The sequence below is a fragment of the Bos indicus x Bos taurus genome, chromosome 16 (assembly GCF_003369695.1).
Source record: "Bos indicus x Bos taurus breed Angus x Brahman F1 hybrid chromosome 16, Bos_hybrid_MaternalHap_v2.0, whole genome shotgun sequence".
Classification (NCBI taxonomy): Eukaryota; Metazoa; Chordata; class Mammalia; order Artiodactyla; family Bovidae; genus Bos; species Bos indicus x Bos taurus.
Genome location: NC_040091.1, coordinates 66,475,954 through 66,499,672, shown reverse-complemented (window position 1 = coordinate 66,499,672; position 23,719 = coordinate 66,475,954). Strand labels below are relative to the sequence as shown.

At 37.0% G+C, this 23,719-nt stretch overlaps 1 protein-coding gene across 3 annotated transcripts in view; it reads right to left on the bottom strand.

Annotated features, from left to right (window-relative positions):
* HMCN1 (hemicentin 1) overlaps nt 1-23,719 on the bottom strand; it is a 537,282-nt gene that overhangs the window by 18,900 nt on the left and 494,663 nt on the right. For 2 of the 3 annotated variants that reach the window (XM_027565583.1, XM_027565585.1), the window contains 8 exons: nt 23,163-23,400; nt 17,515-17,577; nt 16,382-16,501; nt 15,344-15,478; nt 5,930-6,043; nt 5,105-5,230; nt 2,448-2,576; nt 203-553 (listed from right to left, as the gene is read on the bottom strand). In XM_027565583.1, the coding sequence (XP_027421384.1) occupies nt 203-553; nt 2,448-2,576; nt 5,105-5,230; nt 5,930-6,043; nt 15,344-15,478; nt 16,382-16,501; nt 17,515-17,577; nt 23,163-23,400 (1,276 nt within the window). The remainder of the gene's footprint in view (nt 1-202; nt 554-2,447; nt 2,577-5,104; nt 5,231-5,929; nt 6,044-15,343; nt 15,479-16,381; nt 16,502-17,514; nt 17,578-23,162; nt 23,401-23,719) is intronic. The other variant, XM_027565584.1, reaches the window with a different exon arrangement.

The following is a 23,719-nucleotide window of genomic DNA, read 5'->3' as shown; positions in this document are numbered from 1 at the left end:
CACATGTAAATACATTACTCATTTGAGAAAACTGGCAATTGGTGTAGGTGCCAGAGTAAATGTCCTGAAGCTTTGAGTCATCCCATATCTGAAATCAGGTGTAGTTCACTGCACCCAGACTCTCACGGGTGCTGTACGTATGCTCAGACTTTGGTCCATAAGAGAACCCACAGAAAGGAAATGGAATATGGCTGACATTTACCTACACATGTGTCAAGGCTCGCCTCAGAGCCTTCGGGGCAAGTTTTCCTAATAGTCCTTCTAGTCCTGGAGAGAGATGTTCTGCTGTTCCTATACTCTGAGTAGGAGCTGTAGAGATGTGAGTACTGTCTGTAATGCTGTTGAGGTTGATAGTTGTTTCTCATGGGGGAGAAGCGTGCAAGGTTATAGCTACTGTATTGATTGCCATAATTTGGCAGCCTCTCCAGTCCAGCGCAAGATTTCCCGTCCCCTAACAAATGTTGTCCTGGTGGACAGATACACTTGAAGCTGCCAGGGGTGTTGAAGCACTGATATGCACAAGGCTTAGGCACTTGTTCACATTCATTAATATCTGCTCGTGTGCCATGATACATAAAAAAGAGAAAAAAAAAACACAACATACACACATATACACACAGAAAACACAGGAATAAAGAATCAGTCTGTGAAACAAACTGAAAACATTATGTTACCTTCCAAAGCTGGGAATACAGTAATTTTTCAACTGCTGTAAACTTTTGAAAAAGCTTTCATCATTAAGATATAACTATATAGAGAGATTCTATGATTCTCCCTAAACACTGCTTTACAGTAGAAACAAATAGGATTACAATGGAAAATGTGGTCTTGAACCCAGAAAAACTAGAGTTCAAAGCTAATATAGATCTTACTTTCGTTGGTGAAGAATGCAATCATATCTCTAGTTAGAGTTTAATTATACTTTTGATCACTTAGTGCTTCTAATCTTTCATATAAGTTTCAGATGCAGGAATATTGGTACAACTACAGTCAGCTTTATTTTCCTTTTTTCTTTTGAATCAATAATTACTCATGAATAATCATGCTAAGCACATTTTCTTAACAAAAATTAAAAAGAAGGAAATGACACAAAATCATTCTTCCTAAGAAACTCACAAAGTTCAAAAATGAAAGCTATCCTTCTTTTCTAGATCAACAGAGTATGTACTCACAACACTTCTTATAAAGTGAATAAATACCAGAGATCAAAACCAAATTCTTTAATTCATTACCAAAGTGCCATGAAAGAAAACAACTAGAATAAAGTAGTAAATTTTGCTTTAATAATTATTTCAGTAGGCAAAAGTTAAAATTAGCATTTTTAATCTCTTTAAGGCAATGGCCCTACCTTCTTTACAAATTTATCCCCCAGCCCAATTGCTGACATTCAGCTTCAAGTCAAACAAGTGAACAGCTGAACATATTTTATTCTGCTAGGTCACTGTAATAATAACTTATCAAAATGTTAAATTATATATAAATTACAATACCTAAATAGAAGACTAAAATTACATACATTTCTATTAAACAGTATTTATTTTAAAAGAGTTCATAATAATGATACTACTATAAACATTTGCTATGCACAAAGTACTGTGCTAGGAACTACATCACGACAGTACTAAATTTTTATGGAAGAATTCACTATAAAGACAGGACAGGCTATAAGGACAGGTTGTCTCTTAAATAGATAAACAAGGCATCTAATTTAAAAAGTATAATAGCATGCAAACCAGAAGCCAGTAATTAAAAGCTCAACACAAGTTTTTTGCTGCATGTAAATGTAAATATTCTGAGGTAGAATATTTTATAGGTCAGTTTCTTGATTATAAATGTGTTAATTTTAAAAAAGCATATGGTTACCTTCTTGAAGATATTTTCTATCTACTTGCCTTACTTTACACTCAATTATAACTAAGATGGAAACAAATAGGCAATTGGAAGAATTAAGTGAGACTCTTAGCACTGGGAATGGTATATAGCATGTGCTAAATATATGGTAGATAAAGTGCTAATTACCAATTCACTTAAAATGTGTTCACATTTTAATCCCTCATAACTAAACGTTCATAGTACATACAATTATACTTCACATTCAAATAAAATGTATCTATACAAACATGTGCATAGCGAGACAATCAATGGGATAATCTTCATAATTAAGTTGTCATGGTAATTATACCACACCTCACTTTGGTATGTGTAGTTTATAGTAAGCTTTCTGTAAGTAGTTATTATTACCATTTGAAAGTCAGTGTAAGTTGAACTCAATATGAAGTCTCTAAGAAGTAATTCAAACTGTGTAATGGATTACTTAAACCAACTTACTCTTCTAAATGTAGCAAGAAAGCATTTGAAAACACAGTGGTCCTAATCAAGTTGGTAGGTAGGGGTGGTTAATTGTATTAACAGTTTTATTAACTTGATAAGAGTTTCTTTTAACTTACCCAAACAGGGTCTTCCAAGTCCTTGAGACCGGTACCCTCTTGGACACACACAACGATAGCTGCCTCTTGTATTCTCACATATCTGGTTATATCTGCACTGATGGGTCCCATCTTTACACTCATCAACATCTATGAACATGGAGGCAATAAAAAGCAATAACATTTCCTCTTTCAAAACCTGAGGTCACTATATTTAAAATGAACATTTTAATTGTTTAGAATGCTGCATTTCTTACCATGTGATTGAACCCTGCATTCAGAAAAGCTGGGTTCAAGTCCCAGCTCTGTCACTTACTAGAAAGCTTAGTTGCTCAGTTGTGTCCGACTCTTTGTGACCCCATGGTCTGTAGCCAGCCAGGCTCCTCTGTCCATGGGGATGCTCCAGGTAAGAATACTGGAGTGGGTTGCCATGCCCTCCTCCAGGTCACTTGTTAATTGGCTTCTTTTCCTCTTTCTGCTCCCTACTATGGATAGAGTTTTGTTCTCAGCTTTCTCTTCCCTTCTCTATACCCCTCCTCCTTTTGCCATCGTATTTATTTTATTGACTCTAATGAGCTTCCTGATGTAGATCTAGAGCAGTAGTACCACACTGCTTCTCATCTACAGACTCAGATTTCTAGCTGCTAGCTGGTCATCTCCATCGCCATATTTTACTAGAACTTCAAACTCGGCATGTTCAGAGTATCATTACTCTTATCATTACTCTCATTTATGATAACAGCATTCTGTTTCCCCCAAACTGTAAACATCAGAGTTATCTTTAATTTATTCCCTAAACTTCTAAGATTGAGTAATTCTACTTCCTTTGAACAAAGCCATGTATCCCCGTTTTCCATTTTCATGTAACTATATTTTTGCTATAGCTTCTTAAACAGTCTTCTGATCTTTCAGCTTATGTCTAATTAATCTTATACATAAACTAGAGTCAATATTCTTAAAAATACAGTTACACATAACTATATATGATGCTATGAATTGGCTATTCGTAGGAATTTAGAAAAACATTTACCTATATCCATATTGCTGAAAACAGTCTTTGCAATCTGATAGTCCACTCTCCCATTTAAAAAAAAATTATACTAAATCTCCTTGTATCTCAACAAAGACCAACAAGTGGTCACTACTCCTTCATTTATATCTACAATCTCCCCTCTCTATTATTTTGAAACAAATCCAAGGCATATTTTAACTTTATTAATGTTTCATTTCAAAATTCTTTTTTCCCCCCATTTTTAAAATGAGAAACTTCTGTGTTTCTCAACAGAAACTCAAATTTCTGTGTCATTTCAAGACTTGTTCAAGATCAGATAGCTGTTAAGTAGGACGAATTTTAACATGTTCTCAGAAACTCCAGCTCTTTCCCCCTCATACAGGGCCATTTTTCTTTCCTTTTACTATCACTTCCACATACTGACATCCCATTCGAGGATAATTTAAATATGATCACTTCCATGACATGGCCGTTAGTCACTCCTATTAGATATGAACACTCTTTTGAGTACTCTTACACAATTTTATCTGTACCTCTTTTTTTTTTTTTTAATAAACTTTCTTTAATTTTTGGCTGTGCCGGGTCTTCGTTGCTGTGCACGGGCTTTCTCTGCCTGTGGGAAGCGGAAGCTCCTCTGGTTCTGGTGTGTGGCTTCTCATTGCAATGGCGGGAAGCGGAAGCTGCTCTGGTTCTGGTGTGCGGGCTCTCATTGCAATTGCGGGAAGCGGAAGCTGCTCTGGTTCTGGTGTGCGGGCTCTCATTGCAATGGCAGGAAGTGGAAGCTGCTCTGGTTCTGGTGTGCGGGCTCTCACTGCAATGGCTTCTTTCATTGCGGAGCACAGGCTTTAGGGCGCATCAGCTTCAGTACCTGCAGCGCGAGGGCTCAGTAGTTGTGGTACATGGACTTAGCTGCCCCGAGGCATGTGGAAGCTTCCTGGACCAGGGATTGAACCTGGGTCTCTTGCTTTGGAATATGGATTCTTATCCACTAGACCATCAGGGAAGTCCTACTTGTACTTTTTATGGCATTTCATCTTGTATTACTGTTTTTTTTTTCCTTTTGGTGAGGCAAGTGGAGTTGGCTGATATATCCCAGGCGATTTTAAGTACATGAGAACAGGAATGCTATCTGCTTCAGTTCTGTAAATCGTGAAGCTCACAGTTCTGTCAACTATGGCAGACTAGCACAGAATAGGCACACAAAGAACAAACTTAGGGAGAAATATAATTTACTTCACTGTCTGGTTATTGATTTAACACTTAATGAATAGTTATAATTATATTTTGAACTTTCAATAAGTTTCTACAAACATAAGTTTTTCTTAACCCCTCCAATGAAATTCTTAAATATATGCTAAATTTCATATTAGAAATTATGTGAGATAATATTACTGTATGTGGATATTAAACTATATAAATCAATTGTGTAATTCATGGGAGCTCAAAATGGTCTAAGTTTCTTGGTTGAGCTTTCATTTCCTGGTATAGTTATGATGCTGGGACTTCAGAGCTTAACCATACAAGAAGTTGGTAGTAAAAAACCTATAGAAAAAGATATTTCTTTGTTGGATGAAATTTATTCTAATCATGAGTTTTAAACAAGGATGCCTTACTTGGCTTGTTGACAGTAAATGGATCTCAGTCACTGAAATAGCCAGACACTCACCAATGCAGGTTCCATTTTCTGCCTTGGTCATTCCGTTTGGACAGAGATCAATGCATTTATAGCCACCACGAGTGTTCTTGCAATGCTGATCTGGTCTGCATACATTCTGTCTACACTCATTTATATCTCGATAAAAGAACAAAGATAATGCAGATTGAGAAAGTGATTTCTTCCACTTTTTCATAAAAATATGCCTTTGGATTTTAAGGATAAATAATATAGATGATTATATAATCATGGTATAAGGTTGAAGTGTTTAAATCCATCAAGGTATGTAACACACTTTATTTTAGAACATAATGATAAAAATAAAAAATATTACATCACATAGATGGAAGCCATGCCAAAACATTTCCCCCTCCTAGAAAAATAAAAATTATATGTATATTTAATTGCTGAGTTGTGTCCAGCTCTTCGTGACCTCGTGAACTATAGCCCACCAGGCTTCTCTGTCCATGGAATTCTCCAGGCAGAATACTGGAGTGGGTAGCTATTCCCTTCTCCAAGAGATCTTCCAGACCTAGGGATCGAACCTGGGTTTCCTACATTGCAGGCAGATTCTTTATTGTCTGAGCCACCAGGGAAGCCCATATATAACTATATACACACATATATCATGGTTTTGTGAAAAAATGGTAATATAATAGAGAACATGTTAAAAATGGTTTTAAAATTGGAAAGTGAAACTTGTACATTTGTTTCCTTTTGTTTTTGCATAGATCACATAAATGGTGCCCTATATCAGACACAACCCATAGATTAGATCAGACAGCATTAAGACATTACAAAGGTGTCAATGCTTTGAATTCATAGCCCTTGCCTTACCCACACATTTTCTGCCTTTGAGCTGATACCCAGGTTCACATCCACAGTGAAAACTTCCTATGGCATTGAAACAGCGGTGGTGACAGGGGCTGGATTCTTGACATTCATTAATATCTGTTAAATAAAACAGAACTTTCATTACATGCTGTTAGAAAACAGGTTAGTTTATCCGAAATGTTTAATATTTTAGTGATCTTTGATCAATATTATGTTTAAGATCTTCCCTAAAAAGAATCCAATCTAACTGTTCTCAAGGGATCTGCTAGATAATTGATAGAATTAACTGCTAGTGAGGGTTTCTCTCTTCAACACTATCCCAAGATTGACATTTGCTATTGCTTCAGAGCTATGTTGACGCGATACTTCTGTAGTTTTGCTTACTATATGGCTCCCACTCCTGTTTTTAGGAACTTTCAGCCCTGGAACATAGCTGACAGAATGAAGTACTGAAAATAACTAATAATAAAGTTAGGGTCTTCTGCAACATCTTTTGAAATTTGAACTTTCTTCCGGATTTTTGCTGTTATCAGCCTGATGCAGGTCTTTATCACCTTGTGCTCAGATGACTGCAGCAACTTTAGCTTTTATCCTCATCTGTAGTCATTGCCAAGTTAATCTTTGTGAACATCATCTGGGTCACAGTGTAATGGAAAAAAAGTGCAGGTGTGAATTCCCCCAACTGACATGTATGTATTTGTATTTTGTTCCTTCTCTTTTTTCATTCCTTCTGTTCCCAGAAAAAGGGAGACGACTATTTCGATTTAAGAAAAGTTCCTCTACTTGAGCTTTTGATCTCTGTGGTCTGTCTTCTCCTTCCTCACTAAGATAAGAAGTGCGGTCCACCAAGCATTTCCTCCTCTCATATGTTCTTAAAGCTCTTCATCCTTACTGCCGTCTTTCCTATAACCCTGTAGCCATAATCAAATCTTTCCTTTCTCAGCAGAGTCCCTCTCTCAGATCTATACTCACCTCAAGCTCCTGCCACTTCTCTACTGTCTTATTCCAAACCCTTAGAAGAACAAAACGTATTTTAGGGTCTTCATGTTCTCATCTTACATTCCTAAATTTGAGATTTCCAGTGTCTTATTTTGTTCTTATTTTCTATTTCAAATCTTCTAATTTAATCTTTCAAAATCTGTACATGTCATATAAATGCACAAATGTGTTAACATCTTTTTAAGTTATATTTTTATCTTGTATTGGGCTATAGTTGATTTACAGTGTTGGTTAGTTTCAGGTGTATAGTAAAGTGGTTCAGTTACATATATACATATATCCATTATTTTCCCATATAGCTTATTACAGAATATTGAGTAGTGCTTCCTGTATTATACAGTAGGTCTTTGTTGATTATCTTTATTATATATGTGTATGTGTGCTAAGTCACTTCAGTTGTGTCCAACTCTTTGTGACCCTATGGACCTTAGCGTGCCAGGCTCCTCTGTCCCTAGTATTGTCCAGGCATGAATACTGTAAAGGATTGTCATTTCCTACTCCAGGGGATCTTCCTGACCCAGGGATCAACCCTGCATCTCTTATGTCTCCTGCATTGGCAGGAGGACTCTTTACCACGTGGGAAGCCTATATATTACTGTGTTTATCTTTATCCCAAATTCCTCATTTATCTCCCTTTGGTAACTATAAATTTGTTTTCTGTGTCTGTGGGTCTGGTTGCTTTATAAATGAGCTCACTTGTATCATCTTTTTAGATCAAATGTATAAGTGATATCAAATAATATTTGTCTTTCTCTAGTTCATTTACTTTGTATGATAATCTATGTTGCTGCAAATGACATTATTTCATTCTTTTTATGAGTGTGTAATATTCCATCATATATATGTACCACATCTTTATCCATTCATGTATAGATGGACATTTAGGTTGCTGCCATGTCTTAGCTACTGTAAATAATGCTGCAGTGAACACTGGGGTCCATGTGTTTTTTCAAATTATTATTTTCTCCAGATATATGCCCAGGAGTGGAATTGGTGGATCATATGTTAGTTCAGTTTTTAGTTGTTTTAGGGAACCTCCATACTGTTCTCCATAGTGGCTGTACCAATTTATATTCCTACTAACAGTTGGAGTATTCCCTTTTCTCTGTACCCTCTCCAGCATTTATTATTTGTAGGCTTTTTAATGGTGGCCATCCTGACTGGTATGAGGGGATACCTCATTGTAGTTTTGATTTGCATATCTCTAATAGTGATGTTGAGCATCTTTTCATGTGCTTTTTTCGCCATCTGTATGTCTCTGAAGAAATGTCTATTTAGATCTTCTGCTCATTTTTTGACTGGGTTGTTTGCTTTTTCATATTGAGCTACATGAGCAGTTTGCATATCAATCCCTTGTCAGTTGCATCATTTGAAAATATTTTCTCCCATTCTGTGGGTTATCTTTTTGCTTTGTTTATGGTTCCTTTGCTGTGCAAAAACTTTCAACTTTAATTAGGTCCCATTTGTTTGTTTTTATTTTAATTACTCTAGGAGGTGGATCCAAAAATATATTGCTGTGATTTATGTCAAAGAGTATTCTGCTTACATTTTCCTCTAAGTTTTATAGTGTCCAGTCTCACATTTAGCCTGTAATCTATTGAGTTTATCTTTGTATTTGGTGTTAGAGAATGTTCTAACTTTATTCTTTTATGTGCAGCTGTCCAGTTTTTCCAGAACCAATTGAAGAGACTGTCTTTTCTCTATTATATATTGTAGACTCCTTTATTATAAATTAATTGGCTGTAGGTGTGTGGGGTTTATTTCTGGGCTTTCAGTCTTGTTCTGTTGATCTGTATTTCTGTTTTTATGGCAGTACCATACTGTTTTGATTACTGTAGTTTTGTAGTATAATCTGAAGTTAGGGAGCCTGATTCTACCAGCTCCATTTTCCTTAGAATTGCTTTGGCTATTTCGGGTCTTTTATGTTTCCATACAAATTTAAAAATCTTTGTTCTAGTTCAGTGAAAAATGTCACTGGTATTTTGATAGTGACTGCATTGAATCTGTAGATTGCATTAGGTAGTATAGTCATTTTGACAATGTTGACTTTTTCAATCCAGGAACATGGTATATCTTTCCATTTACTTGAATCATCTTTGATTTCTTTCATCAGCATCTTGTAGTTTTCAGAATACAAATCTTTTACCTCCTTAGGTAGGTTTATTCTGAGGCATTTTAATCTTTTTGCTGTGATGGTAAATGGTATTTTTCCTTAATTTATTCTTAAGTAACTTGTAATTTTTTCTAATCTTTTGCTGTTATTATATAGAAATGCAACAGACTTCTGGGTATTAGTTTTATATCCTGAAAATTTCCCCAATAAATTTTGAGCTCTAGTAGCTTTCTGGTAGTACCTTTAGTATTTTCTATGTTTAGTATAATGTAACCTGCAAAGAGTGACAGTTTTACATGTTCTTTTCCAATTGGGTTCCTTTTCTTTATTTCTTCTCTGGCTTCCATGACTAGGGCTTGCAAAATTATATTGAATAAAAGTGGTGAGAGTGGACATCCTTGTCTTGTTCCTGATCTTAGAAGAAAAGCTTTCAGCTTTTCTCCATTGAGCATGATGTTTGCTGTGGGTATGTCATATGGCTTTTATTATGCTGAGTTAAGTTCCCTTTATCCCCACTTTCTGGAGAGTTTTTTCATAAAGGGATGTTGATTTTTGCCAAAAGCTTTTTCTGCATATATTGAGATGATCATATGGCTTTATTCTTCAGTCTGTTACTGTGGTATATCACACTAATTGATTGCAGATATTAAAAAATTCTTGCATCCCTGGGATAAATCCCATTTGATCATGGTATATAGTTCGTCTGTTGATGAAAGTCACTCAGTCATGTCCAACTCTTTGTGACTCCATGGACTATAGAGTCCATGGAATTCTCCAGGCCAGAATTCTGGAGTGGGTAGCCTTTCCTTTATCCAAGGGATCTTCCCAACCAGGAATTGAACCAAGGTCTCCTGCATTGCAGGCAGATTCTTTACCAGCTGAGCTGCAAGGGAAGCCCAAGAATACTGGAGTGGGTAGCCTATCCCTTCTCCAGTGGATTTTCCTGACCCAGGAATTGAATGGAGTCTCCTGCATTGCCTGCATATTCTTTACCAACTGAGCTATGGTCTGTTCTATTTATTCCTGATTCAGTTTTGGGAGACTGTACCTTCCTAAGAATTTGTTCATTTCTTCTAGGTTGTCCATTTTATTGGCATATAGTTGTTTGTAGTATTCTCTTACAATCCTCCATATTTCTGTGGTGTCATTTGTAATTTCTCCTTTTTTATTTCTAATTTTATTGATTCAAGTCCTCTCCCTTTTTTTTGATGAGTCTGGCCAAAGCTTTATCAATTTTATTTTTTCAAAGAACCATCTTTTAGTTTAACTCATCTTTTCTATTTTTGTTTTGGTCTGTATTTCATTTATTTTTGCTCTGATCTTTATGATTTATTCCCTTCTACTAACTTTGGGTTTTGTTTGTTCTTCTTTCTCTAGTTGCTCTAGGGGAAGGTAGGTTGTTTATTTGAAATTTTTCTTGTTTCCTGAGGTAAGATTGTATTGCTATAAACTTCTCTCTTAAACTGCTTTTGCTGCATCCCAACGTTTTTGGATCATTGTGTTTTCATTTTTCTGAGTCTTTTTTGATTTCCTCTTTGATTTCTTCAATGATCCAATTTTTTTTTTTTCTTTTTTTTGTCATTTAGTCTCCACGTATTTGTGTTTTGGGCAGTTTTTTTTTTTTTTTTAATAGTTGATGTCTAATTTCATAGTGTGTGGTTACAAAAGAAATTTCAATTTAATATATCAGGGTTTTCTTTGTGGCTCAGTATGTGATCAATCATGGAAAATGTTCCATGTGCACTTGAGAAGAATGTGTATTCTGCTACCTTTGGATGACATGCTCTGTAAATACGAATTAAGGCCATCATGTCTAATGTGTCCTTTAAGGCCTATATTTCCTTATTGACTTTTTTCTCTGATCCATTCATTGAGGTAAGTGGGGCATTAAAGTCCCCCACAATTCTTGTGTTACTGTTGATGTCTGTTAGCATTTGTCTTATATATTGAGGTGCTCCTACGTTGGGTACATGTATATTTGCAACTATTATCTCTTTTTGGATTGATCCCTTGATCATGTAGTATTCTTTGTCTTTTGTAACAGTCTTTATTTGAAAGTCTATTTTGTCTGATATGACTGTCACTATTCAGCTTTCTTTTAATTTCCACTTGCATGGAATACCTATTTCCATTCCCTCACTTTGTCTGTATAGTCTCTAGATATGAAGTGGGTCTCTTAGACAATATAGATGAAAGTATTTATTAGTATGTATGTTCTTATTGCCATTTTGTTAATTCTTTAGGACTTGCTTTTGTAGGTCCCTTCCTCTTTTGTTCTCTTCTATTGTGATTTTGTAACTATCTTTGGTGTTGTGCTTGGATTGATATTTCTTTTTTGTGTGTATATCTATCATAGATTTTTGGTTTGCAGCTATTAATACCATGAGGTTTTTATATAGCAGTCTATAAACATACAAGATTGTTTTAAGTTGCTGGCGTCTTAATTTCAAATGCATTTCCAATATCCTGCATTTGTACTCTCCTCATGATTGCAAATGACAACCCACTCCAGTGTACTTGCCTGGAGAATCCCAGGGACAGAGGAGCCTGGTGGGCTACTGTCTATGGGGTCGCATAGAGTCGGACATGACTGAAGCGACTTAGCAGCAGCAGCAGCATGATTGCTGGTTTGATACAATTTTTGTTTGTAAATTATTTTCTATCTTTACAGTTTGTTGGACTTTACTGATGAACTTTTCCATTTATAATTTTCTTTTTTTTTAGTTGTGGTCTTTTCTTTTCCACCTAGAGAAGTTTCTTCAGCATTTGTTGTAAAGCTGGTTTGGTGGTGCTAAATTCTCTTAGCTTTTGCTGGTCTATAAAACCTTTGATTTCTCTGTTGAATCTGAATGAGAGCCTTGCTGGGTAAAATATTCTTGTTTATAGGTTTTTCCCTTTCATCACTTTAAATATATCATGCCAGTCCTTTCAAGCTGCAGAGTTTCTGCTGAAAAGTCAGATGATAACCATATGGGGATTCCCTTGTATGTTACTTGCTGCTTTCCCTTTGTTGCTTTTAATATTTTCTCTTTGGTCTTTAATTTTTGTCAGTTTGATAAATATGTGTCTTGGCGTCTTCCTCCTTGGGTTTATCCTATATGGGACTCTGTGCTTCTAGGATTTGAATGTCTACTTTCCCATGTTAGGGAAGCTTTTGTATTTCTTCAAATATTTTCTCAGGACCTTTCTCTTCTCCTTCTGGGACCCCTTTAATGTGAATCTTGGTGCTTTAATGTCTGAGAGGTCTCTTAAACTGTTCTCATTTCTTTTCATTCTTTTTTCCTTATTCTGTTCTGTAGCAGTGATTTCCACCAATACCAATCTCTCTTCCAGTTCACTTAACTTGCTCTTCTGCCTCATTTATTCCGGTATTGATTCTGTCAAGTGTATTTTTTTACTCTTCTAGTGTATTTTTCATTTCACTTATTGTATTGCTCAACTCTGTATTTTTTTTTAGTTTTCTAGGTCTTTGTGACACATTTCAGGTATCTTTTCCGTCTGTGCCTCCATTGTCTTTCTGAGATCTTGGATCACTTTTACTGTCATATCTGAATTCTTTTTCAGTCTGATTGCCTTATTCCACTTCACTTCGTTGTTCTTCTGGGCTTTTATCTTGTTCCTTTTATTGGAACATACTTCTCTGCTGACTCATTTTGTCTAACTTTCTGTGTTTGTGGCCTCCTTTTCTCAGGCTGCAGGTGTGTAATTATGCTTGCTTCTGGTATCTGCCTCTGCATGATAATGGCCCAGAGGCATGTACAGGCTTCCTAGTGGGAGGGATTGGTGCCTGCCCACTGGTGCAGCTGGGTCTTGTCTCTCTGGTAGGCAGGGCCATGTCAGGGGTATGTTTAAACATAGCTGTGAGCTCAGGCTTTAGGCAGTCTGTGCGTATTTTCACCCTGTTGGTTTGTTTGGCCTGAGGTGTCCAAGCACAGGAGCCTTCAGTCTGTTGAGTGGGCCCAGGTCTTGCTATTGAGACCTCTGAGCAAGCTCATGCCAATGAATATTCCCTGGAGCCTCTGCCTCTAGTGTCCTTGCCCACATAGTGGGCCTGAGCTGACCCCTCCCCTCCAAAAGACCCTCTGAGACCCACAGGTAGGTATGGCTCAGGCTCTTATGTAGTCACTGCGTTATTATGTTCCAGGGCATGTAAAACCTTGTGTGTGCCCACCAAGAGTGGAATTTCTGTTTCTCCCAGTCCTGTGGAGCTCCTGGCCTTCAAAGTCAAATGCTCTGGGGGCTTCTCCATCCAGTGTCAGACTCAGGCTAGGGAGCCTGACATGTGGAGCTCAGAACTCTCACTCCCCAAGGGAGAACCTCTGTGATATAAATATTTTTCACTTTGTGGGTTGTCCACCAGGTAGGAATGAAATCTGATTACATCACAAATGTGCCCCTTCTATCATCTCATTGTGGCTTCTTCTTCGTCTATGGATGTACAGAATATCTTTTTTGGTAGGTGTCAGTCTTTTTCATTCGGCAGTTAGTTGTAAGTTTGGTGATTTCACGAGAGGAGGTGAGTTCAAGTCCTTCTGCTCTCCCATTTTGTCTGCTCCCCGCTCTGTGATCATATACCTTTAGAAGATTTTCTCCGTGCAGTTTTTCTTTTGCTTGGCCTCTCTTATCCTTTTTACCTTTCTTGTCCACCAAAGCCAACCTACATTAACAATCTAATATAAATAACATCTATAGTTAATATGGAAATGGTAATAACATATTTCTTTTATGTACACCCATAGCTTCCCTAAATATATAAATACACTTCCTTTTTCTTTTGTTACTGTTTGTTTTCCAGTCATATAGTCTTTTCTACACAAGTTACATATGCTTTCCTACATCTTAGTGTTCTCACTAAAGGATGTCTCATGGAAATTCCTCTAAGCCAAACAGCAGAGCTTCATTCCATTCTTTATAATGACAACACAGTAGTTTATGGTATAGATATGCCATAACTCATTCATTCTTTTTACTACTGATAAGAATTTAGCTTTGTATCCACTGTGTCTTTCTTTGGAAACTCCTGACAGCAGCTTTATTCATAATTGCTAAAACTTGGAAGTGCCAAGATGCCCTTTGGTAGGTGAATGGATAAATAAATTGTGGTAGTCATCCAATGGATTATTTTTCAGCACTAAAAAGAAAGGCGCTATCAACCAATGAAAAGACATGGAGGAAACGTACGTGTATATTACTGAGTGAAAGAAGCTAATCTGAAAAGGCTAAATGCTGCATAATTCCAACTATATGACATTATGGAAAAGGTAAAGCTAGAGAGACAATAAAAACATCAGTGTTCCCAGAGGTTGGGGGAGGGAAGGATGACTAGGTGAAGCATAGATTTTTTGGGTAGGGAAACGATCCTGCATGATACTATAATGGAGGATTGGAATATAGAACATCAAGAGTAAATTCTAATGTAAACAGTGGACTCTGGTTGTAATGATGTGTCAATGTAGGTTTATCCTTGGTAAAAAATGTACCACTCTAGAAGGAATTTGATAGTAGGGGAGGCTGTGAAGGAGTTGGGGCAGAGAGAATTTGGAAAATCTCTTTCTGTTCTACTCAAATTTGCTGTGAATCTAAAATTCCTCTAGAAAATAAGTTTTATATCAAAAGTTGTGCAATAAATAGTAGTCTTATGAAATGGAGGGTTTTTTTTTTTAATAAGAGAAAAGGTTTATTTCTATGCACATAGGTGCCAACCAAAAAAGTAACATGTTTCATGGTGAAAGTTAAAGGCTTATAAACCAGACTTAACAGCAGAAACGAAGAGGGGATACTTGGCTTCTATGAGAAGAACAGAGAAGGTTCTTTAGAAAACAATGAGATAGAAGAGACTGTATGATAATGTTTGTCTGTACAAGGGTGAGTGATTTTTACATCTTCTTCAGGATCTTAAAATACCCTGCAGGAGAGATTTATGGTAGGGTTACTCTATGTCTCTCTCCTGGGACTAGACTCTACCCTGAAGAGGTAATTGATAGTCATCGTCATTTCTCAGAAGTTTCTGCTTTTACTCAGGTGAGGGGAGCTCTAAGAAGGCTTTTTTGTACATGTGTTGAATCTAAAGTATGAAACAGATTCTATTAAGATCATGCTGTATGATCTCCACTCTCAGGTATTATAGGCAAGTTTTATTCAAAATCACTGTGTTACACATACTTAAAATAGCCATAGAATATTACATTTAAATATTTTACTATGAAGCTCAGTCTATTAAATGGAGTTCAACCTAACTGGTCCAATAGGCAAGGTTTTTAACTCTTAGTATAATGAAGATAAAGCAAGGGCTTCCATTTATGTACCTTGACAACTCAGGCCATCACTGGTTCTTCGAAAGCCAGTTCCACAGTGGACTACACAGCGATAGGATCCGATGGTATTATCACAGTCCTGACCAGCATGGCAGGTGTAGCCACCCAAAGCACACTCATCAATATCTGCAACAAAGTGATTCATTTAACTAAGGAGAGTGGGGAAAAAACCCAACTTAAGAACCTGCTGTGAAATAAGAATAAGGAAAGCAATGAATGACACTTGAAATACACAAGAGCAAGAATGTTGAATTTGTGGGTAGGCCCCTTCAGATGGGTTAAAGAGCTGACAAGCTCATAGCAGGACAGTGTGTATCTTCAAAGACCAAGCCATCCATCAGACCACTTATAAATTAGGTGACTGAAAAAAGGTACTTCTTTCTAACATCTGAGTTCTCATTTGTAAAATGAGGATAATATCTGTCTCTCAGTACTGCTTTAAAACTTAAAGGGAATAATGTATACAAAGTGCTCAATCCATACTGGACATTCCCATAGAAGTTATTCCTATGCCCTCTTATGTCCTTATTCCCTCTCTCTTTTGTATTTAGATGGAGGCCTCCTTGGGCATAGAGGGAGAAATCCTTTCTTCTTTTCATTTTTTATTTACAAATTAGGCTCCTATACAATTTCTAACTTAGAAGCATACCTAGAATCTGATAGAAATGTGTGATTTTTTTTTTTAATGTTCCTAAAGTCCTACTGGGATTGTGCAGTTCACTTAAATTCTTTATAACCTTATTTTTCCTTGGTGTTATCCCTGTAAAATGTACATGGTAATAGGCCTGCCTGCCTCTCATCATTGTGTTGTGGGGATTGAGTGAATCATTAGAGGCATCCCTACCCACAGAGTGCCCCATATGAAGGCAGTGTGTGAGCAGTCTTCTCTCTGCCTTACTTTTTCAACTTAATGAAGGCAGACTCAGAAAGAGTAGTAAAGAAGAGCCTTGGTCTTCCATGCTTTCCCTAGGTCAGAGATTGCCATGCCCACTGCTTAAATGTGTTGATTAGATTTAGCCATGTAACTACCTTGACAAGTTCTTCCATCGGCAGCTATGGTGAGGCCTTTAGGGCAGGAGCAATAATAGGTTCCCATGGCATTGTGACAGGAATGAGAGCAGGGATTCCCTGCGGCACATTCATTTTCATCTGGAAGAAGAAACAAGACCCAATTAGTATGGAGAAGCCCTACTTTCAAGGAGCTATTAAAGTGGGTGGAAAGAGTTGCCTGTAGAGGCCAATGAATGGATCCAGTGTAACAGAAAATGCTCCATATGCCACAGAATAGAAACACAAAATGAAATTACTTTTGGGTCCTCACATTATCTCTGACAGTGGTGGCATTAATTTTAAAACAACAATGATGAAAGCTGAGACATAATGATCATTTACTGTGATGGAAATGCTTTTTATTATACCTAAGGTAACTCATCTCAACATTCTAGGAGATAAGTATTTTTATTCCTATTCTCATTTGCATGCTAAAACTGAGGAACAAAGAGGTTAACTAAATTGCTGAAGGTCACCTAGGTCATTATCGGCAGAGCTGGGATTTGAACCTGGGCAGTACAGTTTCTAAAGACGACCTTTTTATCACTGTATGATGTTTCATTGCACACCAGCCAAAAGAAAAGCACTGTGTATGCCAGTTTGGGCTCCTCTAGCCATTTATTTAGCTGTTTACTTATCTGTGACTCTCCTGCACTGGCACATGGATGGCACAGGGCAGTTTAGTCATCAGTCCTCCACCCACAATCCAGCCCTCTGCTACAGCTGGGCAATTCTAGGGTTAGGTGACTTAGACTTGAATTACTGCTGTTTCACATTTGTGCAATCAGGTGGCCAAACACAGTCCAGTGTTTGGTTCCTGTGTTCAGTCTATCCCTGGACTTGATCATGATTCCTGGCACACTTGATTGTGGAACTAACTGAAACAGCATGGGCTTTGCATCTATCTCAAATTCAAATCTAGCTCTGCCATCTGATAGCTGAGTGAACTTAGGCACTCAACTTCTTCACATCTCAATTTCCTCACCTGTAAAAAGAGACAGTTAGAGGACTATTGATTAATAAATATCGATCAAAATGACAGTAACTGTCCGTTAATGATAGCATGAACAGATTATGAAAAACAAAAATGCATCACTTATTGTTGTACTTACCAGCACAAAAGGGTCCAACCGAGTCTAAGGCAAACCCAGGGGGACACTGATTACTGCGTTCTCCTACCATAGAGACAAAAGCAATATTAACTGACTTGTTAGAACTTTGGCACCTTATTTCTTTCCAGAACCATCTTCCCTGGGAAGATGTGCCAAAGTAGAGCACATGACACAGCAAATGCAATAGGTGAAAACAAGCAGAATGGAAAAATGTTCCTGTTTCTCAAGCAAGAACTAAATGAATCATAGTACAGAGATTGTTGGCAAGCAGCCAATGGAAGCAGATTTTCTGCCTAAGTAGTTTACATGAATCAAAAGAAAATTAATTATTCTTTGATAACAAAAAAGGATACAAATCAATGTGACTGCCAGGCATAACCACAGGCAAAATCCTATTCTTCCAGCCATTTACTTTCTCTGTTCTAGAAATTGGAATGGTATTTTGAAAACCCTTAAAATAATTTATGCCAGTGAAAAACAAACTTTAATGAAGAAAACCTCTCCTTTTGTCAATTTCCATTTGCACAGAGAAGCATCTGGTTCAAAGTTCCTCTGTATGTAACCAAGTATTCTTTCCATGTAGTCAAAGCAAGAAGAAACAGGCATATCATTATGGAATAGATGTCAGATTAGTGTTAGAAGAAAACATATAAACAAGAATAGGTAGCTTAGGGAATCTCTTTTCTTAGGAAGTAACTCTATTTTGATGTAAGTTATTTTCCAAATATAAACATTAATGAGAGGCAAAAACTTAAACTCATTTTCAAGTTACCAAAGTAATATAAACACACACACACACCTTAAAAGACGATCATTGACATAATAGATTTCTCTTAAGGGGAATTTTATGTCAGTCATATAATACACTGAGTTTATATTCAATCTCTTAGAAATTATCTTAGATTTTCCTTCAATTCCAAATACACAAGATGGTTTACTTTTATTGCTTTAGGTGTTCTTCATAGAGTGAGTCTGGGTATTTATTTTTCATATTCACTCTACTTTGGAGAGTCTCTGATTGCAAAATTATTTAAGCCCTGCTGAGACCATGACACTGTTCAAAACTCTCATACATATTTGTGGAGGGTGGAAGAAATACTACTCCAGTGAATACAATTCCTTGACTAGAAAGCTAAAGCCATACTTGCTATTTCTAGGCAATCAAACTGCTTAAAACCTTGAAGAGAAAGCAGAGGTTCATGATCCATTTCCTGTCCAAGTGTAAAAATGACCCTGAGAGTATTCAAGCCTTCCTGTACCTTCAAGGGAATGGGGGCAGAATGGATGGGATAGAAATGTTTGCTAAGTGATTGTTGACTGTCATACAGTGCTGTGTGCTTCGTGTGCTATATTTAAATCTCAGAATTCCCCGACTCCAGTCATAACCAATTTCCAGATGAAGAATTTGAGACTGAGGTCATGTAAGTAACCTAAAGTCAAAGGTAATAAAATTATAAAGATAATCTGGAACAAGGATTTAGATGCAAGTTCGTATGACTTTCAGCCACTGAACTCAAGAATACAATTCAGATGACCCAATCTCATTTCTTTTTATGGCAGAGTAATATTCCATTATGTATATGCACTACATCTTCTTTATTCACCTGTGAATGGACATTTAGGTTGCTTCCAATGTCCTGGCTATTGTAAATAGTGCTATGATTATTACTGGGTGCAGATGTCTTTCTGAATTATGGTTTTCTCAGGGCAAATGCTCAGTAGTGGAATGCTGGGTCATATGGTAGTTCTATTTTAGTTTTTAAGGAACCTTCATACTGTTCTCCATAGTGACTGTATCAATCTACATTCCCACAAATAGTGCAAGAGAATTCTCCACATCCTTTCCAGCATTTTTTTATTTATAGATTTTCTGATGATGGCAATTCTGACCTATGTGAGATATGGTAATACTTCATTGTAGGTTTGATCTGTATTTCTCTAATAATTAGTAATTTTGGCCATCTTTTCATGTGTCTCTGGTCATCTGTATGTCTTCTTTAGAGAAATGTCTGTCACACACAGTGAAATAAAAAAATGTTGATATTAATGCATGTATATGGAATCTGGAAAAATGGTACAGATGAACCTATTTGCAGGGCAGGAATAGAGGCACAGATGTAGGGAATGGATGTGTGGGTACGCCAAGGGGAGAGGCAGGTGGGATGAACTGGGAGCTGGCACTGACATGTGTGTGCTTCCACGTGTAAAACAGATGGGGGAGCCCATGGTATAGTGCAGGGAGCTCGGCTCCGAGCTCTGTGATGACCTGAGGTGTGGGAGGGGTAGCTGTATACATACAGCTGATGCACTTCACTCTGCAGCAGAAACTGACACTAAAGCAACTACACCCCAACATAAAGGTTTAAAAGGAATACAGTTCAGGTGGTTATAATTCATGCTTCATTTTTATTCACTTATTTACATATGCCTTAATGTAGCCAGTATGTTATGTACAGCACTGTGTTGGGGCCACAGTTGTGGAAAAATGTGTCACATAAATATGTTATTATCTGATAGAAGCTTTAGATTTTTGGTTCTAAACAGGGAGATAGCTTCCATAAGGCAGCATCTGGGAAGTTTCCTGGGAGAGACTTTGGTTGTCTTGATGATGACAAGATTTAATATGAAGCCTGTTTCGTGAGTGGGGTGGACCCCAGGGCAGGTTTTAAATATTGCAATGCGTGGGTTAAGGATGCAAGATGAAGATGTGTCCCTTTCCCCAAAAGATTTTTGTGGAATCCAGAAAGCTGTTTGTAATTATCTATGGCTAGAACTCATCTTCCAATTATTAAACATTTTTGTGTGTGATTAAAATATACAATAAACTTTCCAGGAATGCAACTGTCATGTAAATGGATGGTTCATTGTACATTGTTTTAGTCAGAATGTTACCAAGAATAACTGTTGCTTTTTTTTGTTTTCGTTTTTAAACATCATGCTGCTGCTAAGTCGCATCCGACTCTGTGCGACCCCATAGACGGCAGCCCACCGGGCTCACCCGTCCTGGGATTCTCCAGGCAAGAACACTGGAGTGGGTTGCCATTTCTGGGTTCTAAATATTGGTTCAGCCATATAAATACTTCTATCTATAATGTCCAAAGATTTTCATATCAAAGAACATAAAATACATATTTTCCTTTTATTCTTTCTCTTGTAGTTAAAGAACCTGACTTTGAATTATATCGTGATTTTCTTTTTTGACATAGTAGGAAGGTAATACAAAATGTTTGTTTGTGTGTTATGGTAATATATAATTGTAAAAACATTGATAAGTATAAAATTCTCTGTGCCCTTTCACTTGAGACAAACTACTGCCAAGATTTTAATGCTCTTCCTTGCAGTCACTTCTATCAGTATACTGTCATATTAGTATACTCAGAATATGCTTCAAACAATTAAGTTAGGATCTTTATAGACTAATAACTGCCAAACTTTACTGATACTATAATCTGTTGGAGAGGTTATTAAAAATATAGATCCCTTGGTTCTACCCCAGTCAGAATGGCAAAGGAAGAAGCCTGGGAAATCTGTGTTTTCAACCAGTATGAAGGTTCCTTACAGTCACTATGATGTGGGCAACCTAGGTTTGGATCATATAGTAAAGACTAGATACAGCAGAATCATTCAGAGGCTGTGTTAAATATACAGACTCCAAGGTCCTACCTTAGACTAGGTAAACCAAAATCTCTGTGTCTAGAAATCAAGGTCTGTACAAGTCTAACTGCACTGTAACCATAGTTCTAGTTTAGACCCAACAAAGAGAAAGAACATGCTGGTGAAGCAACTCAGAATGCAGGCTTGCCCCCTGGTGGTCATTTAAAAAGAAACGGCAGGTGCACAATTATTAAAACAAACAGGAATAGTAACAACCAATGGGCAACGGCATCAGCTGTGATTCACAGAATCATAGTATGCAAGAATAGTAAGAGGTTTTAAATGTCTCACAGTGTTTCCTTCTACCGTGGGACTCAAATCCCTCAATAGACAGAAACCATAAAGACCATCAAGCAGTTTCAAATTTAGAGGACTTAACACGATTGGGTAGAAAGTACATGACTTTTCAAAAATCATTTTAATTCCTCTAGTCCCAGATAATATAAATTCATTTTAACCAAAATCTTGTGCTAAAGATTTTTTTTTTTAAAAATTGTATGGAGAACTGGAAAAAGTAGAAGTGGAGATTAAATTTGAAAAGTAGGTATTACTGGGGAAAAGAAAATATAACTCTTTGTTCCAGTGGCTCTTTTCTCGTGTCCAAGTTAAAGTAACATGCATGACAATAGTGAAATAAGGTGGTGGTGACGGACGTGGGTGGAGAAGGTGTGGGGCTATGAGGCTTCATGAATCTGAGATTAGTTCAAAAAATGTGAATATATTCTTAAATTACTATGACCTCAAATTTGATGAAGCAGTTCTGATGCTGAAGAAGAAAACAGTTACATGCACGGCTGATGAGAGCAAGGGTATAAACAGTGAAAATGCATTTTTAGTGTATGTGCTAAAGATGATAAGCAAAATGATGCTGGCTAAATCTACTTGGATTTATTTTAGGAAAGCCAGCACAAAGCAAAACACACACTCCCCAGACTACTCCGAATCATTTTAAATATACTCATGGGAGCCTAAAGTTCAATATTAAAATCATCCAAACAGTTAGTGTCTATAACATAACCTCATGCAAGTATCATCTCCAAGCGTCAAACCCCATGGGATATGGAATGCTAATTGTCATGGTGCCTCTTACCACTGAAAAATTGTACTTATGAACCTATTTGCAGGGCAGGAATAGAGAGGCAGCTGGGGGAAGGTGAGGGTGGGACAAACTGAGAGAGTAGCACTGAAACATATCCATTACCATACGTAGAATAGACAGCTAATGGGAAGTTGCCGTATAACACAGGGAGCTCAGCCCAGTGCTCCATGACAACCTAGAGGGGTGGGAGGTTCAACAGGGAGGGGACATATGTATACTTAGGCTGATTCACACTGTTGTACAGCAGACATCAACACAACAAGGTAAAGCAATTATACTCCAAAATAAAAAATAAATATTTAAATAAAACAAAAATGAAAAAGGATATCTCAGAATATAGATACATCAAAACCCACCAGCATAGGGGGGCTACTAAGATCAAGAGGAAGCAGTTCAAAAGCTATAATTTCCAAGAACAATAAATGCCAGCTGGAATTCTGCTGATTACTCCCCAGTTTTTCTTTTAAAATACAGAAACTTTTTTTTTTTTTTTTTGGACTAGGTTAAGATACACCTTTACATCCTGTTTCAGGAATTTAAAAAAATCTTGTAAGATCCAAAACAAGAACAAATGGAGTTTATTACCCAAAGAAAAATCATTGACAGAGGATATCTTTTTAAATTGCTCTGTGTATATAGGCTAGAACAGTAACAACTTCAATATGCTATTAAAATATGAAGATGCATATTAGCAAACCAAATGTACTAGAATGCTAATTGGATTGGACTTACCATAGGACTTTATTTATAAAACATAGACAATACACATGAAAAACATGTTACATTCAGTCTATACCTTGACATCCTTATTTTGAATGGCATCCGTGCAATTCTTTTACCCATTTAGAAAGGACTACGTAGCATGAAGAGCTGGACTTTCCCTTAACCAAATTACCTTTGGAAATTGAAGCGTGGATTTTAAAACCCAGTGTCTCTTCTAACTGGTTGTAGTCAGATTCCACAGAGGATGCATGAAGTGTTTCTACCAAGAAAGGCATTCTTCCCTGTGCCTCGTCGTAGAGGACGGTGTGGGTCCATGTATAAGGCACGCTGACGCCGTCAATGGTGAACAGCCGGGTTGAGTAGGCATACAGCTGCCCAGGGCCTGTCTGAACGTAGTCCTCGGTGTAATCCTAAGGAGGACAATACGGATTTGAGGATCAGCATGGCTCCTGTTTTTTTTTTTCTTTTTGAGGGTACTATGATATGTAGAATGAGATAAAATGGCTTAGGGTCTAAAAACATACAGTTCTAAATAAAAATTGTAATTGTATAGCAGTGTTCAAACTTAAAGTTTGAACCTACCTACCATTTTAACGACCTTAGTTTCATAATAGTGTCATAAATGAGAGTTTAATAAGGGACTCAGAGTTGTCGGTTAAGAGTAAAGTAAAAATGTGAAAAGGCGATTGCTATCATTCTTTAATTTCTGGAATACTTTTGTGGATGGTC